Source organism: Gymnoscopelus braueri, assembly GCF_963280865.1.
Source record: "Gymnoscopelus braueri genome assembly, chromosome: 17".
Classification (NCBI taxonomy): Eukaryota; Metazoa; Chordata; class Actinopteri; order Myctophiformes; family Myctophidae; genus Gymnoscopelus; species Gymnoscopelus braueri.
This window is the reverse complement of record NC_137617.1, coordinates 40,295,295-40,311,203: the sequence shown is the minus strand read 5'-3', so window position 1 is coordinate 40,311,203 and position 15,909 is coordinate 40,295,295. Positions and strand designations below refer to the sequence as shown.

The 15,909-nt window shown below is 43.9% G+C and overlaps 1 protein-coding gene across 1 annotated transcript in view; it reads right to left on the bottom strand.

The window, feature by feature from the left end:
• Window positions 1-15,532, bottom strand: part of glud1b (glutamate dehydrogenase 1b) — a 28,980-nt gene extending 13,448 nt beyond the window's left edge. Inside the window, exons 1-4 of the mRNA XM_080456065.1 lie at window positions 14,948-15,532; window positions 2,946-3,026; window positions 2,119-2,174; window positions 978-1,041 (exon numbers count right to left, since the gene is read on the bottom strand). Of these exons, the coding sequence (XP_080312191.1) occupies window positions 978-1,041; window positions 2,119-2,174; window positions 2,946-3,026; window positions 14,948-15,356 (610 nt within the window). The 5' untranslated portion in view covers window positions 15,357-15,532. The remainder of the gene's footprint in view (window positions 1-977; window positions 1,042-2,118; window positions 2,175-2,945; window positions 3,027-14,947) is intronic.
• Window positions 15,533-15,909: the final 377 nt, after the last annotated feature.

The window sequence follows — 15,909 nt, the reverse complement described above, 5'->3', positions numbered from 1 at the left end:
TTAACCCCACATGCAGTCCAAGGAGAACAGACTGGCATGTGTGTCCAGGGTTGCCAGATCTGCTTGTTATAATTTCCCGCAAGATTTTATTTGAAAATAGCCGATCTACAAGCTCACAACGCGTCGCATCGCGACGCGTTGTGAGCTTGTAGATCTGCTATTTTCAAATAGCTGATGTATATGTTAAAGTGCTCATGTGGCCCATAGTCGCTTCTTTTGGGCTGGTTTTCCTAGACCTGGTTGCTTGTTTCTCTCACAGAATCTGGCAACACTGTGTGTGTCAGATCATACATCTTACTAACATGGTCGAGTCATCCCCAGGGTTGCATTTATACAGTACATGTGGGGGTTATAGGGGTAAGATTAGGCATTTAGGTGAGATTTAGGGTTAGTGATATATTTTGGTAAAAATGCAAGTTTTTTTTTGTGAAAAGGTTACAGCTCTATATATTCTGATAGTAATCATTGTATTGCTGTAGAGTGTTTGTTCAGTAACAGTGGTAACATCTGTCTCTCCATCTCTTCAATAAATTGAAAATCCATTTTCAGGTGGGTTGCCAATTTCAGCCAATCAGGAGAGAGTAGTCATTTATCAGCTTCGATCTTTGTGGTGTTCCAGTTCCAATTTTGTCTGTCTCATTCCTGTGTGTCATCACTTACGATTTCACTTGTCTATCCTGTATGAGTTCTCTCTCCTGATTGGATAAAATTGGTATCCGCGACCTGGAAATGCATTTTCAGGTCGAAAATGCATTTTCTTATGTAATTAAGCAACTTGGAAATACATGTATAACACCTTAGGCCTTTGCACCTGGCCTTTGTGTCCTTACCAAAGTTTAATATATTACCAGAACATTGTACAGTCCATGTCCATGTCCATCAGGCTCACAGAGGGACAATAAAGTGGCGTCACTTGAGCAGCAACAACGGCATTAAACGAATAAAAAATTATAATAATCCGTCCTCATTGCACTCACCGATGAATCCCTTCTTGGCCAGCTCAATAGTGAACCTCCTGGTGATTTTCTCCAGCTCATTGTCCTGCAAACACAATGAGGAGTGCATGTCATTGACGCGCAGGGGTCATCGCCATGCTGGCTTGTGGTGGACATTTTTGTCAAAATTCTATTTTTGCCATGGACATAAAAAATTAGTAGACAAACACTAGCCCTAAATGACCATTACAGGTCTGTAAATCTGAGAGTGTACAAATGGAAGGAACGGGTCCATTTGGTTCCATTTGTACACTCTCAGAGTTATGGGGGTCCTTGAAAATAAAACGTTTGAGAACCACTACCAGTGGACTCCCTAATGTGCCATTATACATAGTGTCACAGTAAATCAGTGTCATACATATTCTGAAGAAAACCTGGAGACTTGACACTCAGTAACTGGGTCTTATGATCCCGTCGCTTACACACAACAGAAACCAAGAAGTATATTATATTCAAAGAAAGAGGTAAACATCCTAGGCCTTCTTCCTCCGCACTGGGAGGAAAACTGCAGAAGATAATGCAGTTCGCTGGGTTCCTTTAAAGCAGCCCTGAAAATTCACCTTTCAGGAGGCCTAAAGGGAGGTAGTACCACTTCTCCCTTAGACTTGACTCTTCCTCACCCCCCCCCCCCCCCCATTCCGACTCTGTACATAGTGGGGTTTTTTTCTGTATTGTGTGATAATATTGAACTGGTTGGTGTTACTATATATGTTTATGAATTGAATACCAAGAAGAGGACCTCAATGGAAACAAGACCGCAAGGACTTTTTTGGACAGACCTTTTAGACAAAGTGTTTTTAACTGTACTTGTGCTGTTTTTTACATTTCTGCCTAATAAAATATTCAATCGAAAAACACCCATCATGTCTTCTGTCCCGTAGCATCCTCTGTTACATCATTGGGTGAGCAGAGGTTGGACATGGCTCTCTGTGTAGTCAGTGTGCACCACTGGGGAACTACCAGCTCTGTGTCTGCTATGGTTATGTGTCTAAACTTGAAAACAGCAGCTTTTCTAGGTCATCGATTCAAAGAAACAGAATGACATGGAAATGTGTGTTTGGTCTTGCCTGTGGCGTGTGTGTGTAGTATGTGGGGGAGGGGGGCTGATGTGGTTAGGACTTACAGAGTAATTCCTGGGGTTGATCTTGACTCCGGCTTTGGCCCCTCCAAACGGCACATCTGGGGGGGAGGGGAGAATACAGTGGGGACAACATGGGATTAGGATCACACACAAACAAATGTACAACATGTACAGTTCACACCAACTCATTTTGTTAAGTTCATGCACAGACACAAACATGTTAACTTGCAGTGGTGGGAAAAGTACTATTTTTTTTTTTGCTTAAGTAAACGTATCAATACTGCAATGTAGAAATACTCTGTTACAAGTAAAAGTTCTGAATTCAAAATGTACTTGAGTAAAAGTATAAAAGTATTGGCATCAAAATGTACTTAAAGTACCAAAAGTAAAAGTACTCATTATGCAGAATGTCCCATTACAAGTTTTCGAATGCATGAAAATCTTTTGAAAATAGCCGATCTACAAGCTCGTCGCATTGTGAGCTTGTAGATCGGCTATTTTCAAATGGCCGAAATGTATATAGGGCTGAAGTGGTTAATGTATGTTTTGTAATAATAATCAAAATCTACAAAGTAACTAGTGACTAAGTTTTCAAATAATTCTAGTGGAGTAAAAGTACAATATTTGCTTCTGAGATGTAGTGGAGTAAAAGTATTGTAAATTGTAAATACTCAAGTAAAGTACAAATACCTCAACATTGTACTTAAGTACAGAACTTGAGTACATGTACTTAGTTACTTTCCACCACTGTTAACTTGTGTGCAGAGTGTTTGAAACTCCACTGCACTTATATAGATAGATATGCCATCAGGGACACTAACAAAGAGATGAGAAATAAATACAGCGAATGATACGCTCTGGTTACTTACCAACAACGGCACATTTGTAGGTCATCAGAGATGCCAGGGCTTTCACCTCGTCCACAGACACATCGTTACTGTAACGGATACCTGAAAAACAACAACAAGGTCAGTTAACAACGGGCATAATGTTGGCAGCACCAAACTGTGTGTGTTGTCCACCTAATTGTGATGTCAGCTGAACACCTGTGTCACATATAATATCATATCCCACCCCCACCCCGCAACTAGATGCAACGAAACAGCAAGTATTTATATATACTGTCACAAACAAAAGATGGCAAAAAGGTAGTCCTTCAGACTATTAAAAAATCACACCCAGTGTGAAGTGGGCGGTGTGGTCATCACAGTGGTCATCATAGTGATGGAAGCTCACTTCCAAAAAAACTGATTTTTGGAAGTGCATAATCCTATTTATAGGTTATTAATGTCATCATGTGTCTCGCTAGCCAATCACAGTGCTGAATAGAGTCAGCCAATAGAGTCAGCCAATCACAGTACAGCTAGGGGTCTACTAATGGGCCAATCACAGTGCAGGAAACTAATACTAATGAGGTGTCCCAACCCCACTTATAGGGGCGGCTACACTGCCCAAAAATACAAATGAGAATAAAAAATGTCTTCCTGTCTACCTCATCATCACTGATCACTGGCTTCCTTCAAAACAGGCCTGAGAATCCATCTTTCAGGAGACCACTAGGGGAGGTACACACTTTTCCCATAGAAAGGAGATGGCATTCACTGCCGACATTTCTTCTTTTTTGTGTTGATGATATTGTATGTTGGTGTCATTGTTATGCTATGTTAAGGTAAGGTATTTGTACTTTACTTGAATTTTTCCAATTTTCAATACTTCTACTTCTACTCCACCACATCAATTTTCAATACCTTTACTTCTACTCCACTACATCTCAGAGGCAAATATTGTACTTTTACTCCCCGTACAATTATGTGAAAACTTTAGTTACTACTTACTTTGTGGGTATTATAAAACATACATTAACCACTTTAGCCCTACTATGCCCTATTGGATGTCAACAGAACACTGTTTAACACATTATTCCTGACGTCCAGCGGTGTAAAGTAACTAAAGTAAATTTACTCAAGTACTGTGCTTAAAAGGATCCCTGGCTAGTAAGCCAAATATGCCTTAATACATTATTTTTGTCAACCCATTAAGACCTGAGGCGATTCTTTAAAATGTTTTCTAAATCCTAACAGTTTTTTGAAAAAAATCTGAAGAATATTTTCTCGAGATTTTATCAAAAATAGCAGATCTACAAGCTCATAGCGCGGCACCGAGTGCCGCGCTATGAGCTTGTAGATCTGCTATTTTTGAATAGCCAAAGAAATCTAAAGTGACACAGATGCGTTCCAGGTCTTAATGAATTGAATACAAAGGACCACAATGGAAACAAGTCCCCAGGACATGTTTGTGTTATCCTTTTAGCCCAAATGTCTGACTGTACCTCATGCCGTTTACATTTCTGTCTAATAAAGTATTCAATCAATCAATAAAACTGTTCATATCGGAGAAGTGGTTGAATCTTGTTGAAGCAACACCAGCCATTAGGCTGGACTGCGACAAGGGGACACTTTTAGTTTATTGCAAACAGTTCCACCACTGCTAACACTCCAAGCAAATCAATAGCCAAGATAAAAAGAGCTGGATTGGGCCATAAAAAACGGAGGCTGTGTTCTTCAGCGCCACAGAAAGTGCAGGCTCACCAACAGTTCAGAGGCTAAATTGCTTCAGGAAGTCATGGTCACAGTCAATAGCCAGGGGGGGGGGGGCGGAGAGACAATGAGCCAATCCCACCACACCACACCACACAACATCCAATCTGAGCCCAACCTCTTTGCCAGTGGTTCCCAAGTGGCACCACCGGGGACCCCCAGGGGTCCCTTGATGGGGGGGGGTCCCAAGCAGAATTAGTTAATATAGCATCAAAATCTGTTTAACCACTTTAACCCTATATACATCAGCTATTTGAAAATAGTGAAACAAATTGGGATATTTTTGAAACATTTTAAAGGAGTAGTTTACCCAAAAAAGTACTTATTTCAATCAATTACACACCCCATGAAGCATTAAATTCATGGAGATTTTTTAGTTTTGGTTGCATTCCTAAGCCAAAAATGTTATGACCGGCCGGAAAGATGCTAGTGTATCCGGTAGTGTCCTTTGAGTCTCCTACCGGAGAGACCGCCGGTCATCAAAGTATTGGCTCAGGAATGCGACAAAAACCAAAAAATCTCCATGAATTCAGTGCTTTATGGGGTGTGTAATTGATAGAAAATAAGTAACTAAATAACTTTAACAACACAAATCCTGTATGGGTGTCCCTGGCAAATATTATGTTCAGACCTCCAAATACAAACTGCTCTATGCCTCAGCCATTCCTCGACTGCTGTCTGGGGGTATGCTGCATGCCGTCACCATGGTAACGCCCATTGGGCCAGCCTTTCTCTGACGCTTCCATGATATCACATGTCTGACCCCTGAGTCCTGAGCCAGCCGGACTGGACTGCCCCAACATACAGTACAGTCCACCGGCATGGCTGGAATGTGTGTGTGTGTGTGTGTGTGTGTGTGTGTGTGTGTGTGTGTGTGTGTGTGTGTGTGTGTGTGTGTGTGTGTGTGTGTGTGTGTGTGTGTGTGTGTGTGTGTCAACCAAATATAGTTCATCCAGTGTTAGCTTACACAGAGAGAAACCCAAGGGCATCTGGCAACACACAGAGGAGACTGCAGCATACTGTTATAGACAAAAGCTGTGTGGTGTGGTGTGAGTGTGTATTTCATTATAAAAAGCTCCTCGGCACGGAGCCAAGGAGACGGTGAAGCAAATAGGATTGATGCAAACCTCGCCCACTTGGCTCGTCTGCAGTTATGACCTCATCTCTCAGCGCAGGCCAATGACGTCATTCGGTCAGTGCCCACCTAATCTCGTTTGTAATTATTTCAGTCCCTTCCGCTCCATTGTGAGGCTGAGATCACCGACGCCATAAATATAACACAGACTGTGGAAGCTATACTGCAGATCAGTGACTCTCAATCAGAAATTTCAATTTCACGGACCCCTATTTGATTTGTCCCTCTGGGACCCCAATATACACTGTAAATCTGAGAGTTACAACATGTCATCGAAACGTTAAAAAAGCAATAAACTGTGGAGTTTATCTTGCCATTGAGCGGACCTTATTTCATTTTTTATGTATTGCGGTTTGTCCTGCACCTCCTGGGCACTTTGGATGTCTCCTTTCAATGACCTCCTGGAGATCCCTGGACCCCAGAACCAGTGCTATACTGTATGTAGATTAGGGGTCTTCAACGTTTTTCAAGTCAAGGACCCCCTAGCTGAGAGAGAGAGATGAAGCAGGGACCCCCTCTATAATGTATAAAATTGTGTTGCAGATTAAACTCTTAATTTTTTTTATTTGGTCTGCTCTTTTTTCCCCCTCTACACCTATACCTCTTTGCCAATAAATAAAAATAGTAGATCTACAAGCTCGCGTTGTAAGCTTGTAGATCTACTATTTTTGGCTAAAGTTCTCCTCAGAAAAGGGATTTTTCAAGTGGTTAAGGTAAAAAAAAAATATATCATATCCCACAAAGATTTGGCGGCCCCCCCTGTAGTAACTCCGAGGACCCCCTAGGGGTCCCGGACCCCCTGTTGAAGACCCCTAGCTGTAGATGAAGACCAGTCGCCCCCAGTTATCGTATTAACAAACACGCCTGGTGTTTCCTTGTGCCATAAAACAGACTCTCTCTCTCTCTTCATGCCAGCCTCAGCTGATGTGAGTCAGAGAGAGCTACAGTGAAAACTAATGAGCAGTGGTGTAAAGTAACTAAGTACATTTACTCAAGTATTTCTACATTTCGGTGTTGCTACTTTTACTCCAGTAAAGAGTACTTCTTCCGCCACTGCTCATGAGGGCATTTTGAACAAAGACGAGCCTGTACCAGTACCCCCCCCCCCGGCCCCCCCCTGACCTACTATCTGGTTCATTAGCCCATCCCGATCGCCTGCTGCAGCACATGAAACAAAGCGCACATATGTAAACACATTCCACAGTAATGCGAGGCGGGTTGTGTGGAAGTAAACACTGCCCCCACCAACGCTACAGTACAACCCGTAATTTGGGGTCTGCCAGGTCTGCTTATTATAAGCGGCGGCTTTGGGCTTGTTTTTCTGTTAAGTTGCTTGTAAAATATTGGTAGTTGCGGGTTGCATTTTTTGGGGTTTGTTCGATAATGTCAAGAACCCCCAAATTAATATATATTTGTCCACAGACCTGTGTACCAGTTTTCTGTTTTTTTATAGTCATTTTCCACTTTTTTAAAGAGAAATTTGGGGGGGGAGGAATAGCAGATCTACAAGCTCACAACGCGTCGCATAGCAACGTGCTGTGAGCTTGTAAATCGGCTATTTTCAAATATCCGAAGCATATACAGTAGGTTTAAAGTGCTCATGTGGCCTACATTATAGTCGCTTATTTTGGGCTCGTTTTCATAGACATGGTTGCTTATTTCTCTGGCAAAATCTGGCAACGCTGCTGCAGTGGTCAGAGGAGGGAGGAGAGGATGGAAAAGAAAGCAGGCCCTGTGAGTCAGAGAGGAGCAGTTTGTTTTCCTCTAGACACTGTGACGTGTTTTCCCCCCAAATGATTTACTCCCTTCAAGAGCCTTCGTCTTTTCATCAGTGAATCTTCTACTGCAAGATTCTGTGTGCTGTGTCATTCACACCTTAGTTCTCCGGTTTTAATCCCTTCAAACAGGGAACGACTATTTTATACTTTGGCTATTCAAAAATTAAAAAAAAAGCAGATCTACAAGCTCATAGCGCGGCACTCGGTGCGGTGCTATGAGCTTGTAGATCTGCTTTTTTTTTATCGTGAAAATGTGTGCAAATCTTTGACTATATATATATATATATATTTTAACTCAAATCTTTGCTTCTAAGGGGGGGTCCCTGGAACAACATATTTTTAGATGGGGGTCCGCAGCCAAATACATATCATTTTGGGGGTCCTTGACATGAAAAAGTTTCTACAAATTCTACTAATTCTACTAATGTCTATTGTCCTCTAAATCCTACAGTTTTTTTTTTAACTTATGTTGCTATCAGTGGTTCTCAAACAATTTCATAATTGTTCACGATTTTCGAACTTTTTCAAAAATAGCAGATCTATAAGCTCATAGTGCGGCACCTTTGAATAGCCAAAGAAATCTAAAATGACACAGATGCGATCCCGGATTAAAAGGGTTAAGGAGTTTCATAAGGAAGGCCAAGCCGCACGACAAGCCCTTTGGTTTTGACTTTTGGCGTTTCTGGTTCCAGAGATTCTGGATGCACATCATGTTTTGGTTCTCCATTCTGATAGTATTCTTCTATCTCTTCTACTTTATATTTGTTTTACTATGCATGTGCAAATTAAAAAAACTTAACTAAACTGAACACTTTTAGCCTGCTGTCCCTGTTTTGAGCATGCTATTATAGGCAACATTTTTCAAACATTTTCAAAGAATAGCAGATCTACAAGCTCACCACGCATTGTGAAGCAACGCATCGTGAGCTTGTCGATCGTCTAATTTCTGCTATTCGTTGCATGACTAAGGATAAGAGGGCTTAAATGGTCACATCACACACAACACCAAAAGCCCAAATTAAAACGAACTAATTAATTAGTTAATTGTTGGTGTGCGAAGGTTAATCCAAAGAAGAACTGCCCAGAAATGTATCTTGTGGGGTGGAAAGGCCTTTGCTACAGAAGAGCAGTCCAAGCTATTCATTTACGCCACGTGACATGAAAAGAATCTCCATTCTCCACTGAAACCCATTCTGACTCATTTTCCTTTCTGCAGTTGGCAGCTCTTCAAGATGGAGTGGTGGTGCCCCACCCTGCTTAAACATGCCACATGCGCAAACACGCGCCCCACACACAGACCCACCAAAGACAAACTTAAGACGACTTTTATCTCCCCCCTGCCCCCATATCCACACATACCAGTACCTGTCCTACACCCACCCTTCCATACCCACTAACACACACACACACACACACACACACACACACACACACACACACACACACACAGGTGGATGTTCTGTGTTATAGCTTCTCTGTCAACAGAGTAGCAATGTATTCAGAAAAAAAGAAAGGGTCTGGGTGCTCGGAGGTCCATAAAAGTGTAGCGAGCTGCGAAGGTGCTCTTTGGTAGGGGACTGAAAACTTGCAACAAAAGGAAAAAAAACAAGGCACTCTTCTGGCACTCTTTATTGATGTGGCTAGTTCATAATATTATTTGTTAAAAACTGGGATAACCTGGTTATTCAAGTTTTTAACAAATTCTATTATGAACTAGAATCTGTTAAAAACTGGGATAACCTGGTTATCCCCACACATTCTATTGTGAACTAGCCACATTAATAAAGGCTTTCTAACTTTTTTCACCAGAAGAGTGCCTTGGTTTTTCCTTTGTTGCAAGAGAGCAATGTATGCTGTACTTAACTAGCAGTCATTAGTACAATACCAGTAACACACACACCCACCCAGCAACACAAGTATCAAAAATCAAGAAAACCTTTTACAGAGTGCCAACTACAGTAGAGTGTACAATACAAATAGTTTTCTTAGTTCTAACAAAACATAAAACAATAGGCTATAGTCCCATGGGTTTTCAGTGGGTGGCATACCCGTGTCCTGTTCATTTCCGCATAAATTCTTTTGATTGGCTCAGCAGCATACTTCAACTGGAAACCGAGGTGAAGGTGTCACATTATGTGTTTCCGTTACAAACATGCAGCCGAGCCAATCAAACGAAGCTGTGGGAAACAGTTATGCCACCTTCTGAAAGCCTCGGATTACAGCTATGCACACTTGCACAGAGGTGATTATTAACCTTAAACATAGCAGGACTATCAACCAAGTACACTGACATAAAGGGTTCAAAACTGCATAGCAGTTAATGCATTCAACTAGACAGTAAGCACTCTCAGCTTAACACATAGCTAACAGGTGACCAAACATGAATGCAGGAAACCTGCAATGTGCTATGAGGAGCAAAAAAATACCCATGTGCCAGGGTCCAATGTACAGTACCACAAGCCGTTATTGTGTGTGGTACAGCCTTTGCACTTTACCTTGATCAAAGCAGGACCAAGGGTCTACATGCTGCAATCAATGATTAAACCCACTGCAAAATAACAGCTCTTGACCCCCTGTAACACCCCTGTTATGCCACAGTTGGCCCTGAGAGGAGTATTACACTGGGTTTGGTTTATAGACCGTCGGTCAACAGTCACTGAATACGGAGTTGCTCAAGCAGATAGCAGAACTTCTACTCGACTGGTAGATTACCAGTAGTAGTAAACTGAGTCACCACCTCAGATTTAGGATAAATTATCAGTGATATAGATTATAGAGGGATGAGGATTGCTTCATGAAATAAGATGTAGCTGTTGACAGCGATGTTGCAGAGCAGGTTCCATATTAACACTGAGCCAGTGCTAATAGGCATCAATATGACCATTACAAGTGATGATGATAACTGATCAATTGATGGGTACTGACTCACATGGTGGGGCACTTAAGCATCCCTGATGCATGTTTTTGCCAGACCCAAGGGGTCGGCCTACATGAGGCTTTGTCCCATTTCGTCCATACATGGGCAAAAAAGAGGGTTAGGGTTCGCATGACGTGCCTACATGAGGCTTTGTCCATACATGGGCAAAAAAGAGGGTTAGGGTTCGCATGACGTGTCAAGCTGACACGTCATGCGAAGTCCGGCGTGACGTAGTGCTCTGATCTTATAAAGTACTAGGAATTTATTCTGGGTCTGGCAGAACCAGGTCTCCTGGTCTTGTTTTTAGGTAATAGGGTCTAGGGATTACGGCTCAAAAGCCTCCCTTTCAAGATGCTTTCTAAAATAAAACCGCTCTAAGGCACCCTGGTGGACAGGGCAGGTTTGGTTCAAGTAAGCCACCTCATGACTGCAACCGCCTAGTGGTGTGTTCTACCGCGTTGTTACGCTATACTGTATACGTAGTATGACGTGCAGAATTATTTGAAAAAAAGCATGTGTCCTCTACTAACCATTGCGAGCGTCAGCGTATGACCACGACCACACGCATGTCGTGCAGGGAATGATTATCGTATGCCCTTCGAAACAGCCTAGAACACAACACCATTGCAACCGCCCATGGGTTCAATTCCCAGCTTCAAGCATCCCTGCTGTTTGGATCTTGAATAGAAAACATCTCTCTTCTAGGGTTGGGATCCTTTAGGCTTTTAACGATCCCGGTTCCTTAACGATTCCCTCTTAATGGTCCGATTCCTTAACAGTTCCCTTTCACGATTCCTATAGGGGGTTCCAAATGAACCCTTAGAAGTCTGTAACTCTGAGAGTGTACAAATGTAACCAAACGGACCCTTATGGGTCCATTTGATCCGAAATTAAAATGTTTGAGAACCACTAGTATTATAATTGTATAGCAGACCAAGTACACATACCAGCTCTGACCAGTGTGATAAAACCGGTTCCGGAAACGGCTCCAAATGTAATGGAACCGATTCCGGTTGCTCAATGTTGGATCCGGTTCCTTCGGTTCCGGATCCCCCACCCTACTCTCTTCCAGTCTGAGGTGTGTTCTGTACAGGGCATTCAGAACGACAGAAGTGTGTTGTTGCTATACTTTACTACTACCCTTGGAGAAACACAGCGGCCCAGAATAGGTCTGCACTACAGCCAGATCACTAGCTAGAGATGGACAGGTGCAATGGACATGTTTCACAGTAGCAATACTGGGCCAATGTCCAGTCAAACATGCCCTTTGACTGAGTGATTCAATGACATGTCGTCCCCCCTCTCTCTGTCTTTCTCTCTCTCTCAACAGAATATCTTCTGCTTCCCCCTCCTCTTGCCCATGTGCGGTGCACCCTCCCCCACCTGTCACACACTGACAAATAGGAATGCCTCCATACATTACCACCCCCCGGCCTCCGTTCCTCCCTCCCACTCCACCCGTATACAGTAGCTCCCCTCACCCACAGCCTCGCTGTACGTACGTCATGTCCTCTCCTCTCCCGCTGACAAGAAACTACCCATGATTCCCCAGAAATGAACCTTGAACTTTGAACCAGGCAGGTAATTCATTCTAGTACCCCCCAACCGGCGCTGCCAGAGCGAAACAAGACACATCAGGCAAAACTGTTTTTGCTGTCAAAATTGCTGTCACTGTCATTATTTGCTATGTGTGGCAGTAGGATGAGAGGAGTGTGTTGGCGTGTGGCCTGCTTCGACTGGTTTGACTGCTTTTGACTGGATCAGCAATAGGTCCGCAAGGGTCTTGTCTTGCATAGAAACAGGGATCACATGTTTTGTGTCACCTCATGCAGCAAACAGAGATGTCAGGGCAAGGATCAACCAACTAAAGTGCACCTGATGCCCATTGCCTTTGCCTACATGTAGCTTCCTCCACAACCAGTTCTCCGACACCATCACACACATTGAGCACCCTAATATTTTCCAGGAACAAGACCAATATAAGGATGTTGCCAGCCTTGATACAAGATACAAGATATTTTATATGACACCGATGACTGTCTTGATCCAAGGCTAAGGATGTTGCAAGACCATGACAACTAAGGGTATTGTAAAATACAATGTGTCAGTCATTCAATTTATTAATTTTTACATGAAATAGCAGGTTAAATGCAGGCGTTACCAATGACACCTTTAACAGAGTCAGCGTTGCTGCTAGTGTTGCACTATATGTTGGCTCACTGGAAAGGCTCTGTAGGCTACACTAAATAGAACCTTAAGGTAACACACCTGTGTTTATACCCTATTATTTCATGTCAATAAAGCATTGCCACGAAAAGGGTCTACTGACACCCACCCACAATGACAGGAGGCTCCTGCAACTTTGACAGCTAACTTTAAAGGAGAATTCCGGACAAATTAAGTGTTATCTTTGATGTCTCGTTACTCACCTACCGATGTGAAAAGTAGCGTTCTTTTTTTTCATATATTCCCCTGTCGTCATTTTTTAAACCCCCTCCGTTGTCATAATGGGAGCGCGTGGCTAAGGGAAATTCGTCTATTATAACCGACGCAAAGTTGTTTTTTTCACTACTAGTATTCATAGTAGAGTCTCATGATAGTCAAACATGCGTTGAAACTATCTGCGAGGCTGCCGTCAATGGCGAACGATTTAACACTGGTTGCTTGTTTCTTCCAGAACCTGGCAACTCGTGTTGCCAGAATCTGGAAACAAGCAACCAGTGTTAAATCGTTCGCCATTGACGGCAGCCTCGCAGATAGTTTCAACGCATGTTTGACTATCATGAGACTCTACTATGAATACTAGTAGTGAAAAAAACAACTTTGCGTCGGTTATAATAGACGAATTTCCCTTAGCCACGCGCTCCCATTATGACAACGGAGGGGGTTTAAAAAATGACGACAGGGGAATATATGAAAAAAAAGAACGCTACTTTTCACATCGGTAGGTGAGTAACGAGACATCAAAGATAACACTTAATTTGTCCGGAATTCTCCTTTAAGCCACAGGTTGCGCTGGAAGGTCATGCAAATGAAATGACACTCTTTAAAGACAGAAGATAAGTGCCACCAGCACTGACATCATAGCTGACCAGTTCAACTAGTTTTAGACAAACATAGGCTATACTTAAAATATATTTAATATATATACTTAAAACAATGTCAGTGAAGCAACAACACAATGCAACCCACCAAACCAGCTGATTCAGTAGCAGTGACAGTGTGGGGGCTACTGCTAATGCTAGCTGTCAAACTCAAGTGGACCCCCACACAGGGATCTAAATGGGCTCTACAAGAGTTCTAAATGGACCCTTACAGGTCTCTAACTCTGACAGTGTACAAATGGAACCAAATGGACCTGTTAGTCCTTGAAAGTTAAAGGTTTGAGAACCACTGGCCTAGCAGACAGAGCCTTTCCAGTGAGCCAACAGACATACAGTACAACAATAGGCAGCACCCCTGATTTCTGTTTACATTAATGGTCTCATTGTGGTAACACCTGTATTCATTCACCCTGCTATTTCATGTAAAAAATGCCTGCTGCAAAATGCTAGCTGTCAAACTCAAGGGGACCCACACAGTGACAGGGTGGGGGGGGGTTTCTCTGTGCCTTCTTACCCCCCCTTGAAGACAGACACGTGTAGGCTATACTCTGTTAAAACAATGTGACGTGAAGCAACACAACGCAAACCCACTAAACAGCAGCTGATTCAGTAGCAGTGACAGTGACAGTGTGGGGGGGCTACCGTTGCTAATGCTAGCTGTCAAACTCAAGGGGACCCACACACAGTGACAGGGGGATCTACTGCTAGTAATGCTAGCTGTCAAACTCAAGGAGACCCAAAAGCCAGTAACAGGGGAGATCTACTGCTAGTAATGCTAGCTGTCAAACTCAAGGAGACACAAAAACCAGTGACAGGGGAGATCTACTGCTAGTAATGCTAGCTGTCAAACTCAAGGAGACCCACATACAGTGACAGGGGGGGATCTACTGCTAGTAATGCTAGCTGTCAAACTCAAGGGGACCCCCATACAGTGACAGGGGGGATCTACTGCTAGCAATGCTAGCTGTCAAACTCAAGGGGACCCCCACACAGTGAAAGTGGGGGATCTACTGCTAGTAATGCTAGCTGTCAAACTCAAGGGGACCCCAACACAGTGAAAGGGGGGGGGGGTCTACTGCTAGTAATGCTAGCTGTCAAACTCAAGGAGACCCCCACACAGTGACTGGGGAGATCTACTGCTAGTAATGCTAGCTGTCAAACTCAAGGGGACCCCCATACAGTGACAGGGGGGATCTACTGCTAGTAATGCTAGCTGTCAAAATCAAGGGGACCCCCATACAGTGACAGGGGGGGATCTACTGCTAGTAATGCTAGCTGTCAAAATCAAGGGGACCCCCACACAGTGACAGGGCAGGGGGATTCCTCTGGTGCCTCCTTACCCCCCTTGCAGGGCGTCCTGTGCTGGCTGTGCTGGGCGCGGTACGCCTCGATCACCTCCCACTCGCCGTTGTCCCTCTTGATGGGGAAGTTGAGGCTCAGGACGTGGTTGCAGGGCTTGATGATGCCCAGGATGCCGCGCACGCGTTTCCTCTTCTGCTCGGGGGTCTCCTTGGTCCTCAGGTCCTCCATCAGCTGGTCCTCCACGATGCTGGCGCCGCGGTCGAAGAAGCCCTCCACCATGCGGAAGAAGTTGGGGTTGTCGGGCTCGTCCGCCGCGGAGCCGTAGCGACGCGCCCGGAGCACGGAGGACGCCGCCGGCAGAGCGGCGTCCGCGCAGCCGCTGGCGGAGGCCAGCGCCCCGCAGCTCCCCGCCGAGCGGGTGAGCAGCTCCCCGAAGTAGCGGTACATGGTGGGTTTAAAAACAAAGAGAGAGAGGAGGGGGGTGACTGTTGAAAGCGACTAAATGAATGGCTAAACAAAGGGATGACAACAGGAGAGAAAGAAGAGGGGGGATAAACAGCAGCTCTTCACTGTGTCTCGTCCTCTGGCTGAGTGGCGCTGACTTCCTGTTGTACGGTGGCTTTAAAAACAGAGAGTGGTTGGTGGTGGGATTTCTGCTGATGTGAGAGGAAGAGGAGGAGGAGGAGGAGGAGGAGGAAGGAAAGAGGAGGAGGGTCATTAAAGGGCGCGTCCTCGCCCCGCGGAGATAAGTGCGCGCTGCCGAGAATTCACCAACAATTATGATATACTGACAGTATTAAGTATTATAGACTGCACTGGGGGCAAAAGTAACAGGGGGCAAATGTAACACTCTCTGGCTCATTGCATGTCCTTATTAAGCTTATAACTGGTATTATTAATTAGGGCACATATATATGTATGTTTCTTATAGCAAAAGATGACTAGGATATTTCAAGTAGTCTGTGAATTATGAAGGAAAATGCTAAAAGTGTTACTTTTG